General features: G+C 55.7%; 9 protein-coding genes across 9 annotated transcripts in view; 4 read left to right on the top strand and 5 right to left on the bottom strand.

Annotated features, from left to right (window-relative positions):
• Window positions 1-116: 116 nt before the first annotated feature.
• Window positions 117-1,140, top strand: CHGG_04363 (uncharacterized protein; the record flags this gene model as incomplete). Its single annotated transcript, XM_001223576.1, has 2 exons — window positions 117-181; window positions 438-1,140. 2 exons carry the CDS (start codon window positions 117-119, stop codon window positions 1,138-1,140), a joined length of 768 nt encoding a protein of 255 aa, XP_001223577.1.
• Window positions 1,141-2,450: 1,310 nt separating this feature from the next.
• CHGG_04362 (uncharacterized protein) lies at window positions 2,451-4,005 on the top strand (the record flags this gene model as incomplete). Its single annotated transcript, XM_001223575.1, has 4 exons — window positions 2,451-2,625; window positions 2,685-2,857; window positions 2,915-3,158; window positions 3,242-4,005. 4 exons carry the CDS (start codon window positions 2,451-2,453, stop codon window positions 4,003-4,005), a joined length of 1,356 nt encoding a protein of 451 aa, XP_001223576.1.
• Window positions 4,006-4,655: 650 nt separating this feature from the next.
• Window positions 4,656-6,022, bottom strand: CHGG_04361 (uncharacterized protein; the record flags this gene model as incomplete). The annotated part of the gene is made up of 7 exons (XM_001223574.1): window positions 4,656-4,815; window positions 4,878-4,985; window positions 5,050-5,226; window positions 5,282-5,400; window positions 5,460-5,566; window positions 5,639-5,814; window positions 5,877-6,022. The coding sequence occupies 7 exons, from the start codon at window positions 6,020-6,022 to the stop codon at window positions 4,656-4,658; spliced, it is 993 nt and encodes a 330-aa protein (XP_001223575.1).
• Window positions 6,023-7,216: 1,194 nt separating this feature from the next.
• Window positions 7,217-8,273, bottom strand: CHGG_04360 (uncharacterized protein; the record flags this gene model as incomplete). The annotated part of the gene is made up of 3 exons (XM_001223573.1): window positions 7,217-7,600; window positions 7,768-8,126; window positions 8,216-8,273. The coding sequence occupies 3 exons, from the start codon at window positions 8,271-8,273 to the stop codon at window positions 7,217-7,219; spliced, it is 801 nt and encodes a 266-aa protein (XP_001223574.1).
• Window positions 8,274-8,946: 673 nt separating this feature from the next.
• Window positions 8,947-9,682, top strand: CHGG_04359 (uncharacterized protein; the record flags this gene model as incomplete). The annotated part of the gene is made up of 2 exons (XM_001223572.1): window positions 8,947-9,396; window positions 9,563-9,682. The coding sequence occupies 2 exons, from the start codon at window positions 8,947-8,949 to the stop codon at window positions 9,680-9,682; spliced, it is 570 nt and encodes a 189-aa protein (XP_001223573.1).
• Window positions 9,683-10,177: 495 nt separating this feature from the next.
• On the bottom strand, window positions 10,178-11,706 carry CHGG_04358 (uncharacterized protein; the record flags this gene model as incomplete). The annotated part of the gene is made up of 3 exons (XM_001223571.1): window positions 10,178-10,420; window positions 10,501-10,950; window positions 11,011-11,706. The coding sequence occupies 3 exons, from the start codon at window positions 11,704-11,706 to the stop codon at window positions 10,178-10,180; spliced, it is 1,389 nt and encodes a 462-aa protein (XP_001223572.1).
• Window positions 11,707-13,861: 2,155 nt separating this feature from the next.
• On the bottom strand, window positions 13,862-15,533 carry CHGG_04357 (uncharacterized protein; the record flags this gene model as incomplete). Its single annotated transcript, XM_001223570.1, has 4 exons — window positions 13,862-14,689; window positions 14,791-15,126; window positions 15,260-15,387; window positions 15,464-15,533. The coding sequence occupies 4 exons, from the start codon at window positions 15,531-15,533 to the stop codon at window positions 13,862-13,864; spliced, it is 1,362 nt and encodes a 453-aa protein (XP_001223571.1).
• A 1,649-nt stretch (window positions 15,534-17,182) lies between these two features.
• CHGG_04356 (uncharacterized protein) lies at window positions 17,183-18,619 on the bottom strand (the record flags this gene model as incomplete). The annotated part of the gene is made up of 2 exons (XM_001223569.1): window positions 17,183-18,339; window positions 18,406-18,619. 2 exons carry the CDS (start codon window positions 18,617-18,619, stop codon window positions 17,183-17,185), a joined length of 1,371 nt encoding a protein of 456 aa, XP_001223570.1.
• A 1,546-nt stretch (window positions 18,620-20,165) lies between these two features.
• Window positions 20,166-22,808, top strand: part of CHGG_04355 (uncharacterized protein) — a gene marked incomplete at both ends in the record, with an annotated part of 6,545 nt that continues 3,902 nt past the window's right edge. Inside the window, 2 exons of the mRNA XM_001223568.1 lie at window positions 20,166-21,776; window positions 22,060-22,516. Coding sequence (XP_001223569.1) covers window positions 20,166-21,776; window positions 22,060-22,516 — 2,068 coding nt within the window. The remainder of the gene's footprint in view (window positions 21,777-22,059; window positions 22,517-22,808) is intronic.

Raw genomic sequence — 22,808 nt, 5'->3', positions numbered from 1 at the left:
GCCATGGAAATAACCGTCGCTCCATCAGTTGGCACGCGCCAGGAACGTCCTCAGCGCTCGTTCGATATCATATGACATTTCCAACCGCTGTTAATTCCCCGCGAACGCCAGGCAGCATGGCTGCCCCGAAGCCACAACCACCACTGGTACCGCAACTCAGCTTGAGTTCCGGAGGAGGGATGTTTCGCTACCAGCACCGACAGAAAATACTATCGTCGCGGCAACGCCTTCATCAAGCGTTGTCTCCGTCCCCGCGAGTTTCTGCATGGCCCCCAAGGGATCCACATCCCCCGGTTACGGAAAGAATCGCTCAAGAATGAGGCCGACACGCTACGTTTCATAAACCGGCACACCGAGATCCCTGTCCCCCTCCTATTTTGCGACTTCGAAGACGACGACGCGTATTACCTCATCACCGAGTACATCGAAGGCGTGAGTATGGCCGACCTACCAGAGCACCAGAAGGACGTGGTCATCGTCGAGCTGAAAAACCACCTGGCCCGGCTCAAGACGCTCAAGTCGAACCGCATGGGAGGGCCATCTGGAATCGTGATCCCCCCCTACCGGGTACTGTGCGAGACCGAGAGGGATGACTGGAGCCAACTCCGCCCATCTGACCATGCCGAGTATGTGTTTTGCCACAACGACTGCTCGCAGCACAACATCATCGTCAACCCGACTACCCTCAAGATCGCAGCCATCGTGGACTGGGAATACGCCGGCTTCTACCCGGAATATTTCGAGTTCCCTTTCTACTTGCGAAAGGGACCGTCGGTGGCACTCGGTGAAGAGGAGGATGATACGTACGCCATGCTGCATTTCCTCAACTCGCAGTTGTCGTGGGAGGTATGGACGCCAGCGACAACCCCGTGCGCGCTTTCGATTGTCACTGACGTGTTGCATTCTCCAGGGCCAGGGGCAACGCACTCCAATGAGTCCAATCTCAGCACCGTATCAGTGATAAATCTCCACCGAGTCCATCCGATCCCCCCACGTGCCGCCGGCCAAACGTCGCAATCACGTAACTGGGCATTCAAGGATTCTGGGGAGGGATTTCACGCTGGGCCAGGTTTCTATCATCTCTCCCAGAAGTTTTTGATAATGAAAACAGCGTTGACCCACCTGCCCGTGGCAGCATAAATCCCATCCCTTGCAATTGTATGTACATACCATTAGCGCCATGCGACAAAACCGTGTCATGCAACAGACGGGGAGCTCTCGCGGAACCAGGGGTTGACGCCCCGGCCCGTCAGGAATCGTTAGTTTCTTGGCAGCTTGGTGTTTCTTGGTTTCTGGGTTTCTTGGTTTCTTGGGAAGTTCCATGGTTGGAGCCGTTCCCAGGCTCGTCGGGCCACCCAACGCCAGAGAGTCCCCATCAATCCTCTTGCATGCCGAGATCGTTGTTGCCGGACAAGGGCCCAACCATCGCCGGATCCGTGACTTGGATTTCTTTCCCGGCAACGGCTTTGCCCCACCCCCGGCTGCAATGCCTCCTTCCGTCCATTTCTCATTTCCACGAAACCGCCCCCTCTCAGCCTCCTGTGATCATGTGAGACATGGTGAGTTGTGTGCGGAGTCCAGCCGCAACCTCGCTGGAAATTTGGACCCTGAAAATCCTCCCACCGTTGCTCCGACGCATGGGTTCATGCGTGGTTGTCCCGTTCGAGAACAGAAGGAAGTGATCTGCGGGGTATAAGCCGACGCTGTGCTGGATAGCCCAATGATTCTCTCGCCTGACGATGCTACGGTCGATGAACACGGCAATAGCGCCGCTAGCTCGGGCGACAATTGTTGCTTGTCATATCGTGGCCGTGTTCCCCGGCGGGGGGAGAAGGACACGTCCCCGAGACACCAGCGGAGCGACTCGGGGGTAAGGGCGGGGTGGGCTAGACCGCAATCTCTTCACCTCACATGCTTTGCTGCCGTACTAGCCGCCGCGTTGCTTTTCCCGTTCCCTCGGGTTCTGGACCCGGCCAGCTCGGGAAGTGGCGTCAACGAGCCCTGTTCGCCCTCGCCACAAAGGAAATTATCACAGGGCGACGGGCGTGGACACGGTAAATATCATCCACTGTCTCTTGTTCCCCTTCCTTGTGAGAAGCTGATATTGCTCCTGCCGATTCTCATCAGCATGAACTTCAATAGCATCAGCGCAAGGAGGACGGTGAGGGTCTGGACGCCTCCCTGGTGGCGAAATAGGTTAGTTAGGTGGACATGTTGGAACGATCCCGTCCCCAAACTGCAACGGCTGCATTAGCGCATCCCTGTTCGGACCCAGCCGCGAAGGGAGGATGGACACCTTGGTATTCGGGGGTGTGCTCTCGGTCGAGGAGTTGTGAAGGCATTAAACCCGCCGGCTCTCCCCCGGTGAAGGGCTTCTGGTGGCGCCCAGGGGCTCTCTGTCTGGCTTGCTTCCGTGCCCGCCACCTGACTGTCACCTTTGTGTTGTGAACATGCCGTCCTCTATTGAGGAGTCACTCTTTCTGCGGCAAGGGTTGCCGTTGCAAGCCGCCCCCAACGTGTCGTGGCTCTCCGCAGCCCTTGTCCTTCCTCTCACGCTTGTCGCGTGGTATACGATCTCCTGGGTGTCGTCGCCTCTCCGGAAATATCCTGGGCCATTCCTTGCAGGTAAAAATTCCCATTCCTTTGCCCATGCCATCAACATGCTCACCCGACCACCGAATTAGGCTATACCAATTTCTGGCGCCTCGCCCAGGTGTATTCCGGCAACTATCAGGAGAGGATCAAGAAGCTTCACGACAAATATGGCCCGGTTGTCCGTATCGGGCCCAACTTGCTCGACCTCGACTATCCGGAGCTCATCAAGACCATCTACAGCACAGATGGCAAATGGCTCAAGGTAGGAACGCCAACTTTACCAGACCGGGGCCGTAGCTAACCAGCCTTGACGTAACAGACCCAGTACTACGAGAACAACTCGGCCATGGTCAACGGCAAGCAGACCTTCCACATCTTCAGCACGACTGACCCCGCCGAGCACGCCCGCATGAAACGCCCTGTGGCCAAGTATTTCTCCCTTGCCCATGTGCTCGCCCTCGAGAGCCACATGGACTCGGTCATCACCGACCTGCTGAAGCACATTGACACCCGCTTCGTCAAGACCAAGAAGCCGTGTGACCTCGGCGAATGGATCGCCTTCTGTATGTTCTCCCCGTCACTATACCCCCTTTTTCACCACCCCTCCCTACCCCACCACCTTTGACCCCCTAACACCGGTGAACAGACGCCTGGGACCTGATCAGCTCAGCCACCTTCTCCCGCCGCTTCGGCTACATGGACGCCGGGCACGACTTCGACCAGACCATCACCATCGCCGACAAAGCGGCCGACTACTTCAGCATGGTGGGCCAGATCCCCTGGGCGGACTACCTCCTGGACAAGAACCCCATCAAGCGGATCGGCCCGCCCAACCTCGACAACATCACGCGCATCTCGCTCAACTCGCTCATCACGCGCATGCAGGGCAAAGACCCCAACTTCAACCCCGCCACCCCCGACTACCTGCAGCACTTCCTCGAGTCCAAGTCCACCCACCCCGACCTCGTCGACGACGGCATCATCATGGGCTACCTCCTGGTCAACCTGCTCGCCGGCGCCGACACCACGGCCATCACCATCCGCGCCATCTTCTACTTCTGCCTGCGCCACCCGGCCACCTTCCGCCGCCTAGCCGCCGAGGTGCGCGCCGCGGGCTTCGCCACGGACAAACCGGCGCCGTACGCCGCCGCGCGCCAGCTGCCGTACCTCGAGGCGGTGGTGCGCGAGGCCATGCGCCTGCACCCGGCCGTCGGCATGCCGCTGGAGCGGTGGGTGCCGGCGGGGGGGCTGACCCTGCCCGGTGGGGGCGGCTACGTGCCGAAGGGGGCCGGGGTGGGGATGAACGCGTACGTGGTGGGGAGGAATAAGGGGGTGTGGGGGCAGGATGCGGATGAGTTTCGGCCGGAGCGGTGGTTGAGGGCGGAAGGGGGAGTCCGAGGAGGGGTTTAAGGCCCGGTTGCAGAGGATGAACGCGGCGGATTTGACGTTTGGCGGTGGCTCGCGGGTCTGCTCGGGGAGGAATCTGGCGCTGGTGGAGGTGTATAAGGTGGTGGCGACGCTGGTAAATCGGTATGAGATTGAGTTGGAGGATCCGAATAGGGAGTGGGAGGTGTTGTGCAGGTGGTTTACGAGACAGAAGGGATTGGTCACCAAGATGAGCTTGAGGGCTTGAAGATGGGGAGAGTAGGATGGAGATGTTTTTTTTTTTTTTCTTCGGGTGTGTAGTGTATCGGGGATCATACGGGTACGGGATACGTGTACGTGCAGAGCAGAGGTTCAGATTGACAATACAAGTTGGCGCGTGTAATTTGAGAGGCTGAAGCGAATGGTGTGAAACACAAAGTGGGACGACGCTGTGAAACATGAGCAAAGCCAAGGGTTGGAACCGAGAGTCAAGTGGATTCGAAAGGGAGAGGGGATTGGCACTGAGGTTTGGTTTGTTGGTTCCATCGCCCGAGTGGCTACGGCTTGTTCCTTCCCTTAATAATGGAAGTTACATGGTGGCCAGTTCAAAATTTCACAACTCTTCTCCAGTGGAAACTCAACCTTCTTTCACCTTTCCACACATCGACCTCTACCCGATCACTTTAGGTCCCGATTCAAAAAGTCAGAATAGCACCAGCCTCGCCTGGGACCTTCCCGGCGACCGCTCCCGAGCCAAGAAGCGAGTACTGGTATCCGACCGCGTCCGTGGCCATGTTACCCTTGGGCGCATCGTTCAGGCCACCACCGAGGTCAGTGTCGATAACCGTCGCATATCTGAGGCCGCGTCAGTCATCTATTTCTTGAGCAGCCACGCGAGGAATGAGCTGCCAACTTACCCAACCTCCTTCGAATCACGGCTGGTAACGGGAGCAGTCACGTTGCTGAAGACGTTGCTCTGAACCAGCACCTGGGCGCCCATGCGGGTGTTGATGGCCGTGCTCATGCTAAGTGAACAATGTGTCAGCTTGCCTGTCGCGTTTCGATATCATACCAACGCCGGTGACTTACTTTTCAAAGTACGAGTTGTAGATGTGGCCCGTGCCGAACCGGAGCAGCGGTCCGCGCGAGTTGATATTCTTCCAGTGGTTGTTGGCGTACGTGACGTGGAGCTTCCCCGTATCCTCGCCACCGTTGCTGTCGCTGTGCCCGGCGAGGGAAGCCTTCCAATGGTCGTGGAAATAAGTGCTGGAAGAAATCAGTCCCGGGGCCTATGGTAAGGGGATAACATTGGCAAACTCACTGGGAAATGGTGATGAAGTCGGAACCATGCGACGAGTCCACCAACCCGTCATAAAAGTCCTTGTCGGCAACAAGGGCGGAATAGAACTCGCAGTGGTCGACCCAGACGTTGGTGCTTTCCTAACACAGTCACAACATTAGGTACCTGGAACCAGCTAAGGACGAACTCGAGTATATACCTCGATTTTGAGTGCATCACCCTGGTCAGCCTCAACGAACGAAGAGACAATGTTGCGCACGATAAGGTTGCTCTGCTTCCTGAAGTGGAGGCCAACACCCTTGAAGCCTAAACGGTCGTAAGTTCACGTCTATCACCAAGTTCTGATCCCGGGGGATAATAGCCAAGCTTGCTGCTTACCTGATCCAGGCAAACCAATGATGCTCTTGTTGCTGCCAACCCGCACCTTTGCGGCACCACTGATTACGCCCTTGACAAATACCACAACTGGTTCGCTGTTCTTCTCGTTCACAGCCTCGGTGAACTGAGGCAAGGTTGACACCGTTGTCACGGTACCACCCGCACCTCCCTTTGTTCTATCCGACAAGAACGCATTAGAGCAAGGTGTCTGTGTGTCCCATACAACCGACAAACTTACCCTCCGTTGAGCGTCGCATATCCCAGGTTGGCCGCCTCTGAGACGTCCGCCCTCTTTGCCATCCGGGGCGTTCCAGCCTGGGGCTGAGTAGGAGTCGGCGAGGCCGTGGCCAACGCCAAAAGCGAGGCGGCTGCGAGAAGCTTCATGTTGAGGGAGTGGGTGTTGAGATAATCAAAGGGAGATCTCGGCCGAGGAAAGCTGGCTGAATGGGGGTGGTGCCGGAAGTGGTGAGGTCTGGCGAGTTGGGTCACTGGATACGAAGCAACCTGGAAGTCTTCAGTGTTCACGATGAAGCCGGACGTCCCAGGTTTTATGAACAGAGTCTCGCTATGATGTCGTCACGCTTTCCACACCCTCGGCGTCGGGACGAATGCAATTCCACGCGAAACTGCATCATTTGGCTTTCCTCCGACGGAGAATCTCCAAATTCAGTCACATTCGGCAGCCTCCCTCCGCCTCCCCCCTGGAGGGTCAGGTGGTAAACGGTCAAGGAACGCTACGAAGACTGCCGAACGCCCCCTGTACGGTTAAGATGATCACCCTAGCGGGCCTCTCATCTGCGATGGTGGTATTCCAACGATGTGACACGCCAAGGCCACGTAGTTTGTTTCATGGTCTTCCCCACATTCTTCCTATGCAGGTTATACTACCGATGTCCCGAGACCATGGCCGCAGTTATCTCCGGCGTTGGTCCACATCGGTTCGGGCAGTTGGGGACCAGGAAACCTCTCTGGCGTCTTCGGTGCCCAAGAACCACCACAATTCCCCACCAATCCGACGTTTCTCCGTTTCCACACCAGAATACCTCGTAGTGTATGGAGACTTCAGTCTCGACATTCAGAGCCGCATGGTTGACTAATACGGGATAATTACTAGGCATGATCTGCATTCGACAACCTTCAGGACAGGACACAAAACCGGGTTGGCGGGATTATGGAGTGATTGGATCCTTGCCCGGAACCTACATTTCATCCTCGGAGGACACAACAGAGGAGAAACCATGAGTTACTCTCCCACCTACGTCTGCAAGAGACAACGTCGAGTTGGGATAATGAGGGCCTGCGCAATATGACGTTGTCTCGGTAGAGTGGGCCGGTTGGGCCCGGATCTGACTCGGGGTCCAGGGGGAGAAAGGAGAATCCTAGATTATCGATTGCGCGAGCACATTGTTGCACGCAGGCCTATAGGAGCATACCCACAACTTTTGCTTCGTTGCCCCGCCCTTCTGTACTCCAATCTCGGTCGAAGGTCAAAAAGTGAACAGGTACGTATTCATTGCTAGGAGCTCAAGATTCACCGAAACACGAGGTAGCCCGAGATCAACGAGGCCCAACATGCTTTTACTCTTGGCTCACCCTTGCACTTTCAGCGGGAGGACCCTTAGACACGACCGTCTCCGTTCCCTTCCGATTCTTCCTCAGTCTTCTCACCTCACTCCAAACGGCGACGCCCATCCACAAGGCCCACATGACACCGGCCACGATGCCGTACACCCTCTTGTGGTAGGCCGAGGCGCCCGAAAGATACAGCCCCAAGCCGCCGTTGATGATGCCCAGGCTGATGCCAACACGCCCAAGAGTCAAATGCACGTACGACCACACCTGCCGCTTCTGCACCTTCTTGAACACCCTATGGTGGATGAAGCCAACAACCGGCTGGACAATCAACAGCACCAGCAAGACCAGGCCAATAATGGGGTGATACCTCGTGTCCGGGTTCTCGAACTAACATCACCAAATCAGTCAGCACACTCACCACCAGCACCAAAGTGACCATCACTCCACAACCCACCCAACAAACCAACAAACTCAACCCCAAAAGCACAAAAAAAGAAAAGAAAATCAAAACTTACAAACCCACCCCCAGGCAACCGATCCCCCACCAAACTAACCAAATAAATCCCCATCCCCACCGCCGCCACATACACCGCCCACGCGAGCATCTGAAAGCCCGCGTGCACCCACACGGCGAACCGGCCCGGCACGACCCGCACAATGATCGAGCCCACGGGGAACAGCACCACCATGGCGGTGGCGGCTAGGATGCCGTGGATGCGCCGGTAGTCCATCATTTGGGTGATGTCGAAGCCGGGGTTGAATCCACCCGCACCGGCGCCGGGGTTGCCGCTGTTGGGGTTGTAGGGGTTGTATGGGCTGTAGCTGGGGTTGTAGCTGGGGTTGTAGCTGGCGGCGTCCGTGTTGGTCGTGGTGTCGGAGCTGCCGCCGCCGACACGGGCGGATACCGTGAGGACTGGGGTTGGTTAGTGGTGCTGGGCAGGGTATGTCCGTGGTTACACTTGGTGCTTGGGGTAAGGGGGCGGGAAATGTGAGTTGACGTACTCAGCCACGAGAAGGCTAGCAGGGTTGCTGCCCGGTGGTATGTGTGACGTTGAATCATGTTGGTGTTGGGTACTCGACTTCACGGTGGAGTTGGTTTGTGTTGCTGGCCCCGGGTAGAACAGAGCATGGAGATACAGAGAGGTCGTGGCACGATGAAGGTGGGCTCTGGGGGAATTTATGATACAGCCTCGGGAGGCGGTACACTGCGTTTGGAGCCAATACTCCAAATGAGAGCACCGAGACAAAGACGCCCTAGACGTCTCACATCTCGGCGGCCTCATTTGCTTACACAGTATATAAGTAGGTTGGAGGCACCGGACGAGCGATCCTTATGTTGTGCTGCACGCCACAACCAGAGTATGTTGTCGATGGGGCCAATCCGGTAGCCAGAACCGCGCGTCCTGGGTGGCAGGGCAAGAAGTTTGTCCGGCTTTGTCCATTCACGATGTAGGGTCACACGGGACGGGACCGAGCCGGACTTGGCTCCAAGCACGATTCCGCGTTTCCAAAGAGCGAGATTCGATTGATGACATGCAGCCAAGAGGCATGCTATGCATCGGTAGAAAATACAGCACTCTCACCCGTGCAACTTCAGCTTACCCGCCAATAGCCAATAGGGGTAAGCCAAGCGAGACTCAACCCATCCCTCCTCCAACCATCACCAACACCACCAACGCCAACACAACCCAAACCCCAAAACCCCAACCCAACCCACCTCACCCCCCCAAAAAATGGGCCTCACCACACTCCTCCGCGGCTTCAAAGTCCCCATCACCATCCTCGACCGCTTCCTCACCGCCCACAACGTCCCGCCCACAGAGCACAACCCCCCGCATTTCTTCCGGGGCCTCGGCGGGCTATCCGCGGCCACGCAGAACGTCGACCCGCAATCCGCCCTTCTCCGCACCCGGCTCGCCGCCGCCAACCCGGCGGCCCTGGGCTCGGTCCGCCTCTTCGTCCCGCACCGGCGTGGTCAGGATCCCTCCGCCTATGGATATGTTGCCTATGCGTTCGTGATGGTTTTTGGGCAGCGGGAGGTGGATCTTGGCGTGGAGCTGCCGGAGCAGGCGCCGCTTGGGTTTGCTGCGCTGCGGCGGGAGGTGTTGGGGTTTGCTGGAGGTTGCGGGGATGCAAGAGCCGGGGGCGGAGAGCAGGTTTTTTTGTGGTGGTTACCAATGGGCGTGAGTTGCCGCTTGAGCGGCCGTTTGTGAGGGAGGTGAGTTGGGGTGCTTTTCTTTTTGGTTCTTCTTCTGTTTATTTTTGTTTTGGGCCCTTTTCAAAGGTGCCGTGGAGATACTGCCTGCACGTGAGTACCTGGGGAGCTAACGGTTGATTTTTGCTCCCCAGTCGGACCTCCGTTGCCAGCAATGCGTCGTCGTGTTCGAGACATTGCCTGCGCTACACATCCACAAGTCCGAGTTGCATGGGGTGGACATGATGTCGAACCCGTTGCCGGATGACCTTTGAGCCCGGCCTGTCGCCGCTGTCGGGTCTCTGGGACATGTCTGCCATCTGAAACCACCCATGTGTAACCACATATAATCCCCCAATTTGCCAACTGATCCACGACACAACCTCTTGCCAAGTTTTGACCACGCTGTGCCAACTCTCACCGAACCGCGTAACAATTCCAGCAGCTGAGAAGGTACGCAGAGGCAGGGAAGACACTGGATAGCGTAGAGCGGGAATACTAACCCGAACAATGGTGGGGCTATAAAGGGGGAAGTAAAACTCAATACTCGAATAATAGAATGCGAGGCGCCGTGTATAATAAGTAACCAAAAAAACACACATATTTACACCAAGAACCGTCTCAGTACGAATGCAAAAATTCAAACTCCCATTGTGCTATGCCCGAGAAACATAAGCGCTGCAACCATTGGCCTAGACGGTAGGTATATTAAATGTAAAAAATAGTCCAAGCCACCCCCGTATCCAACCCCCCAGTATTCACTCCTCAATTTACAAGGCAATGGCACCAACAAGGGTGAAGAAGAGGACAGCGCCAGACACGAAGAACGGCGCGGTGTCGAGGCTGGGGATGGTGCCACGCATGGCAGCGTTCTCCGAGGTCTCGGCATCGTCGCCGCCATCGGTGCTGCCGCTGCTGCTCTTGCCGCCCTCGGAGGTCGAGGCCTGGTCAACAGCCCACTGCGAGCCGGCACCGTTCAGTCCAGGGCCCTTGCCAGCGCCCTCATCGAAGAACTGTTGTTGTGTCCGTTAGCGGGTTATCCAAGAAGAGGTCGGGCCGCGCCGGCGAGCGAAAGGGAGGAGGGGAGACAAACCTTGAGGGCACCCTCGGGAACGTCAGGGAGAGTAGAGGAGCCGACGGCCCAGTGGGCATCCTCGGTGGGGCATTCGGAGGCCTTGTTGGTCTTGGTGTAGCCGGCATCGCCAGTAGGGGCGGGGTACTTCTTCATGGCGCTAGCGAAAGCGGCGAACTCGGGCAGCTCCTTGCGGTCGCCGGTCTGGTCCTTGCCATTGTTCTCCTGGCCGCCCTTGATCTCGACGATGCCGAACTTGTTGGGCTCCATGGTGTACTCGTACATGAGGCCGCCAGAGTAGACAGATGTCATGTTGCTGTGCATGAGCGACTCAAGCTCACGGAAGTTGCGCACGTTCTGGTTGCAGCCGTACTCGGACAGGAAGAGGGGGAGACCGTAGTCACGGAAGGCCTCAACCTTCTTGTCCCAGCCGGAGGTGACGAAGTCGCTAGTGCACCACGAGTAATCGTTCTGCGTCCGAGTCAGTACCGAGTCTTTTTGTTAAAGGCCATGCTTGGTGGTGGAACTTACGAAAGCGAAGAAGTCACTGCGCTCATCGTCCGAGCCGCAGTTAAAGTACTGGGCAGTCTGCATGCGGTTGTCGGTGACATCGGCAGCCGAGTATCCGACGAGGATCTTGCGGTAATCGCGGGCCTTGATGTAGCGGCGCATGTCACGGTCGGTGGCCTTCACGTACTTGGCCGCGAGAGTCGTGTTCTTGAAGTCGTGGACGACCTCGTTGCCGGAGAAGAAGGCCATGGTGTTGCTGTACTTGGCGAAGGCATCGATGGTCGCGAACACACTCTGCAGGTAGGGGGTGTTGTACGAGCCGTGGGGCTCGTAGCGGTGGATCGAGTAGAGCGGGTTGTTGGCATCAAGCACAACGTAGATGCCGGCATCCGCGAGGGCGTTCATGCACTCATCGTGGTCCTTCGAGTTGTCGGTCGAGTAGACACGGATGACGTTGATACCGAGCTTCTTGAACTTCTCGATATCGGGCATGCAGACCTTGGTGTCGGCCAGGGGGTCGACGTTCGCCGCGGCACCGCCGGGCTGGTAGTCGATACCACGGACGTAGAAGCGCTCGTTGCCCTTGAAGAAGGCATTGCCCGTCACGGTAATGGGCTCGAGTTCGGTAGCGCGGGGCTTGGACCTCAGGGTCGCCGTCGGGCCAGCGTTCACGGCGGCCGCGGCCGCCGCAGCGGACAACAGAGCTGCAGACCTCATTTTGCTTGTGTCGTGTGATCGGATGTTTCGTTGTGGGGTTTGAATGCGGAAAAACCAGGAATCACGGGTTGGCTGGGATAGATGAAAATTAAAGCTTAAAATTTCAAATGGCCATCAAACGAGCGATTTGGCCGAAGGGGTGAAGGACAGAAACAATCTGGAAGAGCGATTGACTGGAAAGAGGAAGCGACGTTGGTGGTCTTGAAAAGTGCAAGAAACCTGTTGGTGCGTGGTGCCGGGGGCGCGCGACAGTTAAAACGCGACCACCCGGCCGGCCCGAAAAGGGGTTATTGCAAGCATAGCCACTGTCCAAGACTTTTCCAAGAAGTCTTGGGAGTCTCGGAATGGCAGCTTCAGCATCGGCATTGCGTCTGCCAAGATGGGGCGACATCCCCTGAAATCGGGGCGCCCAGGCTCGCCAGAACCAATGGTCGAGACATTTCCTGTTCTCCTGTGCTACGAAAGAATTCACTACGCTCCGATTCGTTCGACCCTGAAACGAAAACAGGATCCTCAGTCAAGCAGGCCGCGAGCATGAACTTCTTGATGAGCACTATGTCGTTGAAAAGCGGGGAAAAGCAGACGATGCAGGGCGGCACATGGGAAGTTCTCGCTCTTTTACCGCGGTGCCTTCCCCAAAGTCGAATAAAATTGCAAGCGTTGAAGGTAACTCAGGCCGGCATGGGATTGGCCAACGTGAGATGCGAAATAAATACCAAGAATAGCCAAGACGGGGTTCCCCACAAACAGCCAGACATTCTGCCGCAACCTTCCAAAAAATCCCGGATCAGCGTGGGCTTTGAAGCCAGACATGGCCTTTGTAATCTCAGAATTGTGAGAATGGGCACCGAACCCACTATTCGGAGGATCATTGTTCTGGCCAATCTCGAATTAACTGGAGCCGACTTGACATGGTTGTGATGTGCCAAGCCGTCGGGTCGAATGGATGTGCGTTCTCGGTTGATCTCACCCTCGCGTCAGGGATGTGAAACCAACCAGTCAAGCCAGTCTGTTTGGATCTGCACCAATGGCAAGGGCCAACGATGCCACCTGCCATGGGCCAACAGTCAAGATCTTCCAAGGCACAGGTACCCGAGGTTTTACCGGTCAACCACAACTGAAAGATCACGACTGAAAGATCACGACTGAAATTGTTCCATTTACACTCATCGCAAAACATCTCTAATGACATGGATGAAGATGATGCATTTTCAGCGGCAAGACCCCATCCTTTATCTGCCGACCTCATAGCTCGGTGCTCGCTCACGCTACATGTACATGTATCAAATCTACTTCTTACCAAAATTGAAAGTGAAAAAACAAGAATACAAATGAACGGCCCGTTACAGGCAATACCCTGGATAAAGCACCGGTATGATTTCGTTGATAACCTATCGCTGTCCGGCTATGCGACCTTAGGACCATCTTTCAATCTCGCGGTTCTCCATCGCTCCATCGCCCGACGCCCAGCCCATTCCCCAAAGCCCGGAATCCCATTCGCAAGCAGGATCCGAACATGGTTCGCCGGTCAATTCCCATCCTTTTCTCAGTCGAGCAGACGGGCGGCTGACTTGAAAGGAACCATCACAAAGTCTTTCATCTCATCGCCGTAATGGTTGTAGATGAGAACGGTGTCACGGTTATGGTCGCGTACCACGCCCCGATGGGGGCACGCGCGGGAAGCGTTCCCAGCCAATCATTAAGAATGGGTCTCAAACCAATCAGCAGAGGAACGAAGGGAACGGCTACCGTTCCCAGGATCCAGTCTGGAACGAGAGGAACGATCACCGTTCCTCACGTTCCCAGCAAAAGGTACGCCGGTACCTAGGAAGCCTAGATAGTATATAGTCACCCGTTCTGGAGAGCTCTGGGAGTTCTCCAGTTAGCAATCACAACTACAGTTCGCTACAAGCTCGAAAGCCTACTGTTGAGACAAGTCTTTGTTGTGCACCCTTTGGCTGCACCGAACCTAAGCACCCTTGAGAGATTACCTTCAACCGAAGCTGAACCCTAACAGGACAGGGTCCTGAAGTAGGTTCGTCACAAACGGCGTTTGCAAAAACTATCGACGCCGACTCAAATTGCCCTTCCCGCGCCCAGTAGCTTCCAACGTTTATCAGCGGCCAGATGTCCCGAGCGGGGTTGGAATCTCAGTCTACCAGCTTGCCACGGATAGCAACGTAAGCAGACGCCGTGCCGTCTCAAACGGTAGGCTCGAGTATCCCGCGACCGAGTCGTAGGCGGCAAGGATGGTCAACACATGAGGCAAAACCTGGTCGTGTTGGATTTTCTTTTTGTACAAGCTCTCGCTCCGGTGGCTCCGGTGGAGCCTGCCCGATGCAGACTCCCAGGCTCCGCAGAGCAAATCGACGGCGATCTGGTAATAAATGTACCGTTCCTTGGGCGTCATCTTTGCCCGCACGACCTCCTGCACTAGCTTGTTACATCCAAGCGCCGCGGTTTCGGTGTTTCTACTCACGAGAGAGGTCCTCAAGAGTTCGGCTCGGGCGGGAAAGTACACGCGGCTGTACCAGGGATAGAGAATCCTAAGCTCGTCCTCTAGGTCCGGGTTGTCGTCCTCTAAGTCCAGGTCGTCGTCCTCTAAGTCCAGGTTGTCCATGTCCACCGTTTGCTGTAGAATGCTTTCGGCCACCGCGCCATGATCCATGAACACCATCACACACAGGAGGCAAAGCGTCTGGCGGGAGAACGACTCGACCTTCCAGGCCGTAGAGACGGTAAAGCGGTATTGCTCTCTGGGCGGGAGAGCCTTGACTTTGTTGAGTTTTCCAAGCAACAGGCCTGTGTCGAGTTCGCTGCTCTCGTGCTTTCTGTTGCATATCCTAAGATATTCCTCGAAGGTCGTATGATCCCTTCTGACTTGCGCGGCAATCTGGGAGATAGCTAGAGGGAGGTAGCCGAGGTGTTCAAACAGAGTCTGAGGGCGGGGGTCAGCGCTATAAATTCTGATACTTTCGCCCATCTGGTTATTGACGAGCAAAATGCATTCGCTAGTAGTCATAGATGGAAGATCAATCCCTTCCATGGCGAGATCAGTCTTGGCCAGGGGTCCCGGGATGTCACCAGGATGGAACCGTGGGCTGTAAGCGGCCAGAACTCGCTCACGATGTCGATATCGTCGACACCGTCGAAGATGATCAACCACTTCGCAAATTTAGAACCAGCTGCAGTGGTATCGGCAGAGCTCGCCGCTGTTGGTGGTTGCTGCTGTTTGCGCGGGTTACAAAGCCACTGCAGTACCTTGTCGCGGCAGATGACCATATCTTCTTTGTCGCCCTCATCCATGAGGCCGAGGGCTTCAGCAATGCCACAGAATCCCTTGTAGAGGTTTCCAACGTCACTGGCTTGGACCCAGAAGATGGCGTCAAAATCCTCGGTTCTCTCGAGTGCATAGAGGGGCTGCGGTCTGGGTCTTGCCGAGCCCCCCAAGACCGCAAAGCACAAAGAAGCGGGAAAGGGAAGGATGGCTCTGGCCCGGACTCTCGGGGAGCAGCTCTGCGTCGATCTGGTTAAGAATATCATATCTGCTCACAACGTTGGGGTTTCTGCTGATGCCAACCCAGAGGTAAATGGGCATCTTGGGTGGGCCGCTCTCGGCGATGATGCGTTCAGAGCTCAGAGAGGACGGGCTAGGTTCTGGGAGAGCCGGTACCGCTGAGCCTACGCCAATAAGCGAAGTTCGAATTGGTTATGGCTTCTGAAAGGTGAGAAGTAACAAATAAAGAGGCAATATTACCTTCTGTTGAGTCAACATTTGACTCGGTGCTCGCCAGGTCTCCAACATGGTACGAAAGCTCTGACTCCATGTCTATTATAATGTTGATTTAACGGTAGTTAGTGGTTAGCAAAGGTACCTAGTGCTGCTTTGTGCTGTTATTAAGATTTAGGTTTTATCCGTAGGGTCCATGATCTGGATTGGCCTTTGCCGTTATGTGCTCCAGGGTATGCCGTAATACAAGGCGTAAGGGTGGGCAGATCTGCGTACGAATCCAGCTTTTAGAATCGATAGTGGTCTCGACCTCTCAGGTATAGCAACTTGTGCGAGTAGGTTCCGATGAGGAGGATGCGTTGCACAAAGGCTGGGAAGATACCTTTCAATAATTGATGATGGGAGTAAGTAGGCACTTGCACGTAGCTACCTAGTATTTTTTCCAAGGAGTGAGTGGTCTTCAACTCATGTCATGGGTCGTGAGCACAGGAGAGCGTCAACCGGGCCGACTCCTCGAACTTCTTGAAAGGGTTGGCAGCAAGAGGAATAACTTACCTTACGTTGTGTGGGCGTTAATAAAATACTGTGGTCTGTTGTGCTAGTTAGAGTGCCTGGATTGATTGCGGTTTGAAGACGATGTAGCTCTGGGCCTCTGGTTTACGTCGAGGTCTTCGCGATGACGGGAGTTAAACTGGCAGAGAGCACAGAGAGACCGGGAGAGTCAGTTGCTGGCCTTTTTAACAACATGTAGAAACCCGCCGAATCGCGTGCGTCACCATCCCATCTCGTCCGATCCGCATGACTCCGATATCACGCTTAACCTGAAGCGGAGGATTGTAACTGGGAAGGAGAAATGTCATGGTGTCAGATTTGCCGACCGGAAGCAATGATTGCCGGACAGCGAAGTTCCTGAAAGTGTAATGTGCCCAGCTGGTTGGTTCCTGACTCAGAATTTGACAACATGTTGATAGAACTACCAGGGACCTAGTGGTTCAATACAATTCCATGATGTCACTCGTACCACCGACGGGCTGCTGCCTGCAAAATGAGAAACAGGGCCGGAAGGCGGACCGGAAAGCAAGGCACTGAAGAAAAGGCCGAATAAGTCGAAGAACCTGTCAGTACCTAGATACTTACCTAGATACTTACCTAGGTATATGTACATGTAGGTAAATAGGTACCTAGGTTGCTGCTACCTAGCCTACCTACCTTACATGTACTGCTGGCTACATTGTATTCTATCATTATCAAAAAATGTTAATATGATAAATGAATTTAGGTCATTGTAAATCAATAAGATACATAAATGGCATGACCGAGAGTCCCTTGGAGTACGACCTATGCTGACAACGTTGCAGCCCGCTATCCCATGGTGTTTCAAAAAGAGCAGATCCATCTGCACCACCAAGCTATCTCCCTTGGTAAAGGTTACGTCCCAGTCCACCAATAACACGACTGCCATGGTAAGTAGGCAGCTACCCAGCAAGGTAGGTAGCGGTTACCGCGGGCATAGGCACGTAGTCATCTTCGGTGGCACCCCCAAGACCCAATACTTTATCCCCCCAGATCATGTCCCTCTAATTTCAAGATACCCTGCGTCTTCGTTACATCTTGTAAACGTCAATCCTTGATGCTCGACATCCTTCAAGGTAAAATGTGGACATCCAGTCCGAAAGTCCATCACTCCAGCCCGACTCGGCTCCCTTAGTCCACCGCAAAACGACGATTTTTCAATGTAGTTCTCCTTTACCGATCGCAGGGATCGCGCCCGTATTGGACCTCCAACCCTGCCCGTCCCTGGAGCAAGCGATGAGCAGTCTGTGCCTGGCAGCGGAAGCTCCCAAACCGAAACTCCACCACCACCAGCCTCAGCGCCCCAGCAAACGTAATGCGGTCCTCCGTCCCGACAGCAACCTCATCCATCTCAAACACAAACTTGGCCTGAAACTCCGCCAGCAACGCGCCCACATTAATCGCGCCCGGCAGGCCCGTCACGCGTACCACACGGGTATAGCCACGCGGCAGCGTCGCCTCAGCCACGCGCGTACGGTTCCGCTCAACAACAACACGCTGCCCGCCCACCAAAAGGGGCTCTGGCGTCGGCGTCGGCGTCGGCGTGGTAGTAGTAGTAGTAGTAGTACCCCCGTCCCCACCCGCACCACCACCGTTAGCACCCCCCCCCACTCCCCTCCCATACAACCCCCAAAACCGCTGCGCCGCCTCCCTCTCAAAAAACACCAACTTGGCCGCCGCCGTCGGCCAGCCATGCGGCCGATTGGCCGGCGCAATGACCGTGCAATATACGCGACCGACGCCGCGCACGGCGGCCAGGAGCGAGTGCACCGTGGTGCCGGCGGGCAGCCCCCGCAGCCAGAAGCTGCAGCTGTGGTCCTCGGGGATGTTGGCCGACAGGTTGCGCGGGTTGTTGATGTCCCCGCGGTAGTTTCCCGATACGCCCGCCTCGTGCAGGTCGCGCCGGGGGGCGCGAGGGGCGTGGATGAGCTGGGCGGTGGTGACTTGTTGCATGCGGGAGGGGGTCAGGGTGGTGGTGGTGGCTGCTGGGTTCAGGTTGGTACCGGGGATGGCAGCTGGGATGGTAGCTGGGATGGTGGTTGGGATGGTAGCTAGGTAGCTGGCGGTCGGGTAACTTGCTGTTGGGTTGCTGACGGCTGGGTAGCTTCTGGCCTGGTAACTTGCAGTCCGGTACAAGTAGTCGGTGGCCAGGTAGTTGACGTCCGGGTAGCTTGTTGCTACTGGGTAACCTGCCGCCGGGTAACTTGCTGCCCGGTAGTTGATGGCCTGGGGGGTGGTGGCCGGGTTGGTTTGCCCTGTGAGCGTTGGAGCCCTAGCGGGCTCGTTACCCCGGTGGACATCATGGGTGGTTGGATGGGTGATTTCATTGCCTGCATTATGGAACCGGTTAGGCTTTCTTCTTTGAATAATATTGGCTGCTAATGGCTGGCACCTACCACCCACACCGGCTTCCTGGGCCCCCGTCGAAGGCAAGGTTCTTCTTGCCGGACCGAAGACACCATTTGGCCCAAACCACCGGCTCCCGCTCGCTCGCCGCTCGGCCGTATCGCGAAGGGTGGCTCGGCCACCGGGCGAGCCGCCGCCGGGCAAGTTGCCGTAATCGTTAGCGACGGCCCATTGCTCGGGCCGGATAGGATTCTGGTCTGACATTTGAATCCTTGTCCTTTTGACGACTTTCGAGAAACCCTACGGAGGAGCGAGCCCCCAGAGATACTTGGAGCGAGAATACGGGAAAAGAAAAGGTAAAAAGAAAAAACGCGCTTTTCAAACTAGTCAGTAGATTGGGCGAAGGCTACTGATGGATGGCGAACAGTGGGATGGTTGATGTGGGATGGTTGATTTGATGGTGTTGTTCACACCAATAAATACAAGAAATAGGTCGCGAAATGCGGGGAGAGGGCTTCGGTGTGAATAAAGGGTCGCTGTTTTTATTCACCGCGCGAGACCGCGTTATGGACCGGACAAAGTTGAGATAGAAGGACAAACAAAGTTCAGAACATGACCTATACTTGCTCACTGTTCATCACGCAATGGCCAATAGCCTTTCCCCCCAATCTGGGCAAGGAGCATAATGACCATTAAAGAGGTGTGAATCCCTGGAGCCATTTAATTCCCAACTTGATGTTTTAATTCAAATTTTACTAGTTTATGAGAGCTGGAAACGGCCACGTCGTGGTTGTTTCTACAGTGTCCTACAGCGGACACGGTGATTCTTGGCCTTTAGCTGTTTGGTTGCAATAAATCTACCAAACTGGCGCCTCGAAGGCTGTAGCCCTGTGAGCAGTAAATTGGTATATATCCTGGTCAATCTTGGTTCGGCTTGGTTGAGTATCGAGCAGGGAAGACCAACACAGGGGGTAGGAGAGCTGTTGGATCTTTGGGATTTCACCAATTTCAGGCAAAGGCTATTTACGATTTAGAGATCCAAGTAAGCGCAGGTTGGACTAACTCCTAAAAGTAGACCTGCACTTCAACAAGAGAGCTTTTAGCCTAGGTACATTTACAAAGAGGTAGGTAACGTTGAGTTTGAAACTTGCTTTTCAACGTACCGTTTTGAGATTCACGGAAAGGTTTGGGATTCGGACAGCCGCCAAGAAGCAAGCGCCAAACTATAACCCCAGATACAGTTAACATAGGTACGTAAGTAGGTAGGTAGGTAGACTTGCCTGCTTCAGAAATTCAGGCCTCTCCTTTAATACCACAATTAATACCATCTACCCACCCACCCACTAATACATCCAGCTGTATGTTTTCCAATTATTTTGTCGTTGGATTAGAGCAGTAGTGTCAAGGTTCTGGAACAGTGTCAGGAACAGATGCTTTTAGTCAAAAAATACAAAGGATTGATTGTCCTCACTGTTTTGGGTGAAGTATGCTCTAGCTGTGCACTCTTGTCAATGAACAAACAATGGGAGTGGGACCTTCAACACTTGACCCTAACCCTTACACCAACGGCCTGAATCGGCGGGTTACCCGATCGCCCCACCTGCACCCCAGCGCTGCATTGTTTACACCTGCAAGGCTGAACCTGGATTACTGGTTCTCAAGGGAGGCAGGTGTCGCAGACCGCAGGTCCACGTGTGCAGCCACCAAAGGTCGCGACTGACCGACTGACCGCCTGGAGTCGACGCACAGCCGTCAATTGCAGCTGGCCGATTCTGTTCCAACAACAGCAAACCTAGTCGACAATGTCGTGATGGCGAACCTTAACGGCACCTCGGCGCTCAGCCGCGCGAGGTCGACTCGGGCGTCTTCAACCGTTGCCTCTAACAAACCGGCGCAGAACACTTCTCGAGGGAACGCGCCAGGGACAACCTCAACGACCACCGTTTCCCACCCGACCGTCTCTCCAACGGCTCCATCGCACCTTGCCCTTTTCCTGGGCAACCTCCGACTCCTCGATTTCGATCTCCATCCTCAGTGGCCCGACATCAGCACGCACACGTTCAGCACCAGAGATGCCGCAGGCGGGCAAAAAAAGCGTGTGCAATGCGTGGAGTGGGCCTTGTACCACCTCTTTAGGCTTTGGGACCCTGAAGAGGCCCGCAACAAATTACAACCTTTCTTTCCGCCACTCGATCAAGTCCAATCACTCAATCTCCGTGCCGCACTGCTTCGGGGGCTGGAACAAGCAAAAAAGAATGGCATTCTGGGTCGGGATGCGGTCGTGCGCAAAACCATGCTCGACGAGTGCAAGGGAGAGAGGTTGGAGGAGGTGCTCGCGGTATTCTCGTCGGCTGTCGTAAGAAAGGTGGTGGCCGAGCAGCAGTTGAATGGAGGGGGCTACCCTGCCTTGGCCCAAATTCTCGCTTTGGAAAATCGAGGATATTCCGGCGAGCAGACAGAGCTGACAGCACTGGTGTTGGCACATAGAGTGTCACTGCGCCGGATGCTCTCCGAGAAGAATGCGTCGCGGGAACGATTCAGGGAATTTTCAGATTTGTTGACAACGAAAGAGAAGGCCATCAGAAAGAAGCGCGAGGCCGCCGAAGCTGCGAAGCGAAGCGGCGAGGGGAAAATCATCACCGATGACCAAAAGCGCAAAGTTTGGAGCACCGTGCAGAACAACTGGACCGGCGACGAGCGTTGGATGGATGCGCTTCTCTACGGCGACAGCAAATCGAACAACGATGGGTTGCTCAATGCCCCGTACGACAGGGTTTGGAGGCGGGTGCAATGCGGCCGGCTTGCGGAACTCGAGGAGGCATCTGCCGGGCTTCTGAGTCAGCTGGATAGCAGAGTCCGGGGCCAGCAGGAGAGGCTGCAGAAGTGGCAGGGATTTCGCCAGAAAATGTTCGGCAAGTCTGGGTCTCAGCCGGTAACGGACGAGCAAGGACAGGAAACCAAGCAACGAGGTATCGATCTCAGATTCAAGGTTCACGAGGCTCTGCATTTCGACCGCATGAGCCCGAAGAAGCTACCACGCGCCATTCCCAACCAACTCGATAGCCACTACGAGGCGCTCGTCACGGGCCTTAGGTTGGATTTATCCAGGATCAGCCCCGCAGTTTCAGCCATTCCCTCATTCTTCGAGAGACCGCGAGTAGAGAGGCCAACATATAGAATGGAGGATAATGAGTCGGGGTCTGAAGTGATATCCGATATCAGTGGCCACGAGCAGACGCAGGTCCTCCCACGTCCATCGCCCTCTCGCCGAGAGCCGGTCAAAGTGTCGGAGGAGCCTGCATTTGAACCTGTTTTACGGAAGGCGAAGACCTTCAATGAGGAACATGCATTCCTTGATGAGGAGCCAGTCACTCCATCGCGCCTTCAGCGGTCATCAACAATGCAATCCAATTCCTCGTCCGTTAGAAGGCGGCAGATCACGGACTCCCCAACAAAAAAACCAGAACGAAGACTCAGCATAACCCCAAGACGGAGGCCGCGCCCGCCATCACCCACTCGCTCCCCTCCACGGTTGACCGCCCCCTCTCCCGAACCTCCGCCCTCTCCCGAGAGGCCAATATCCCCAACACAGGATCTTGCAGACCATATCCTCGCCTCCATGGACGCCGCCTCTCCGTCACCTGTCAAAAAACCGCGTCACCGGCTCTCCCTGGCCGACCGCACCCGCCTGACCATGGCGCGAGCGCACCTCCCATGCCAACCTCCGAGTCCCAGCCGATGAAGACGAAGACGAAGAGGAAGAGGAGGAAGACCTCTCTTCACTCGAGAACACCGAAGAAGAGAACGGGCTACCCGCACCCAGCCCCACGCCTATCCCCGTCCCCCTCGTGGCCGAGCCGCTGCCGGCAGACGAAAAGGAAGCGGAGGTCGCCGGCGAAGAGGGGCAGTACGAGGACCTGACGGCGCGCACGAGGCGGAGCATGGTCGGGTATGAGGCGGCGCGCCAGAAGGCGCAGCTGGAGCGGCGGCGGTCGCTGCGGAAGGCGAACCTGCCGTCGACGCCCGTTGCGGGGAGGAGCGCCGCCGGCGGGGGGTACTTCCCGGCGGTGGACGAGGAGGAGGCGGTCGATACCACGCTGTTGCTGGCGGAGGAGCTGCTCAGTGGCGGGCAGGGCGGGGATTATGAGGCGGTGTTTATGAGTAGGCCGAAGTTGAAGACTAGTCCGGTGGGGACGCCGACGAGGGAGTTTTGGGATTGAGCTTTTATGATGGGGGGTGCGTGTGGCTGGGTTGCTTATGAAGGGTATGATGTGGGATGCGGAGTAAATTTGGCTTAAGCAGGAGGTAGTTATGGTAATGGGAGGATGATGGATGGCCTGTGTTGCGAGCGGGATGGTCACGATTATGATTGATAAAGTTCGTATATTGGATGTCGTCAGCAAACTATAAATACAGATTACCATGTGGACGAAGATCTAGTAGCCATGGTATT

The sequence above is a fragment of the Chaetomium globosum genome, genomic scaffold, assembly GCF_000143365.1.
Source record: "Chaetomium globosum CBS 148.51 scaffold_4 genomic scaffold, whole genome shotgun sequence".
Taxonomy (NCBI): domain Eukaryota; kingdom Fungi; phylum Ascomycota; class Sordariomycetes; order Sordariales; family Chaetomiaceae; genus Chaetomium; species Chaetomium globosum.
This window is presented reverse-complemented; position numbering and strand designations above follow the sequence as displayed.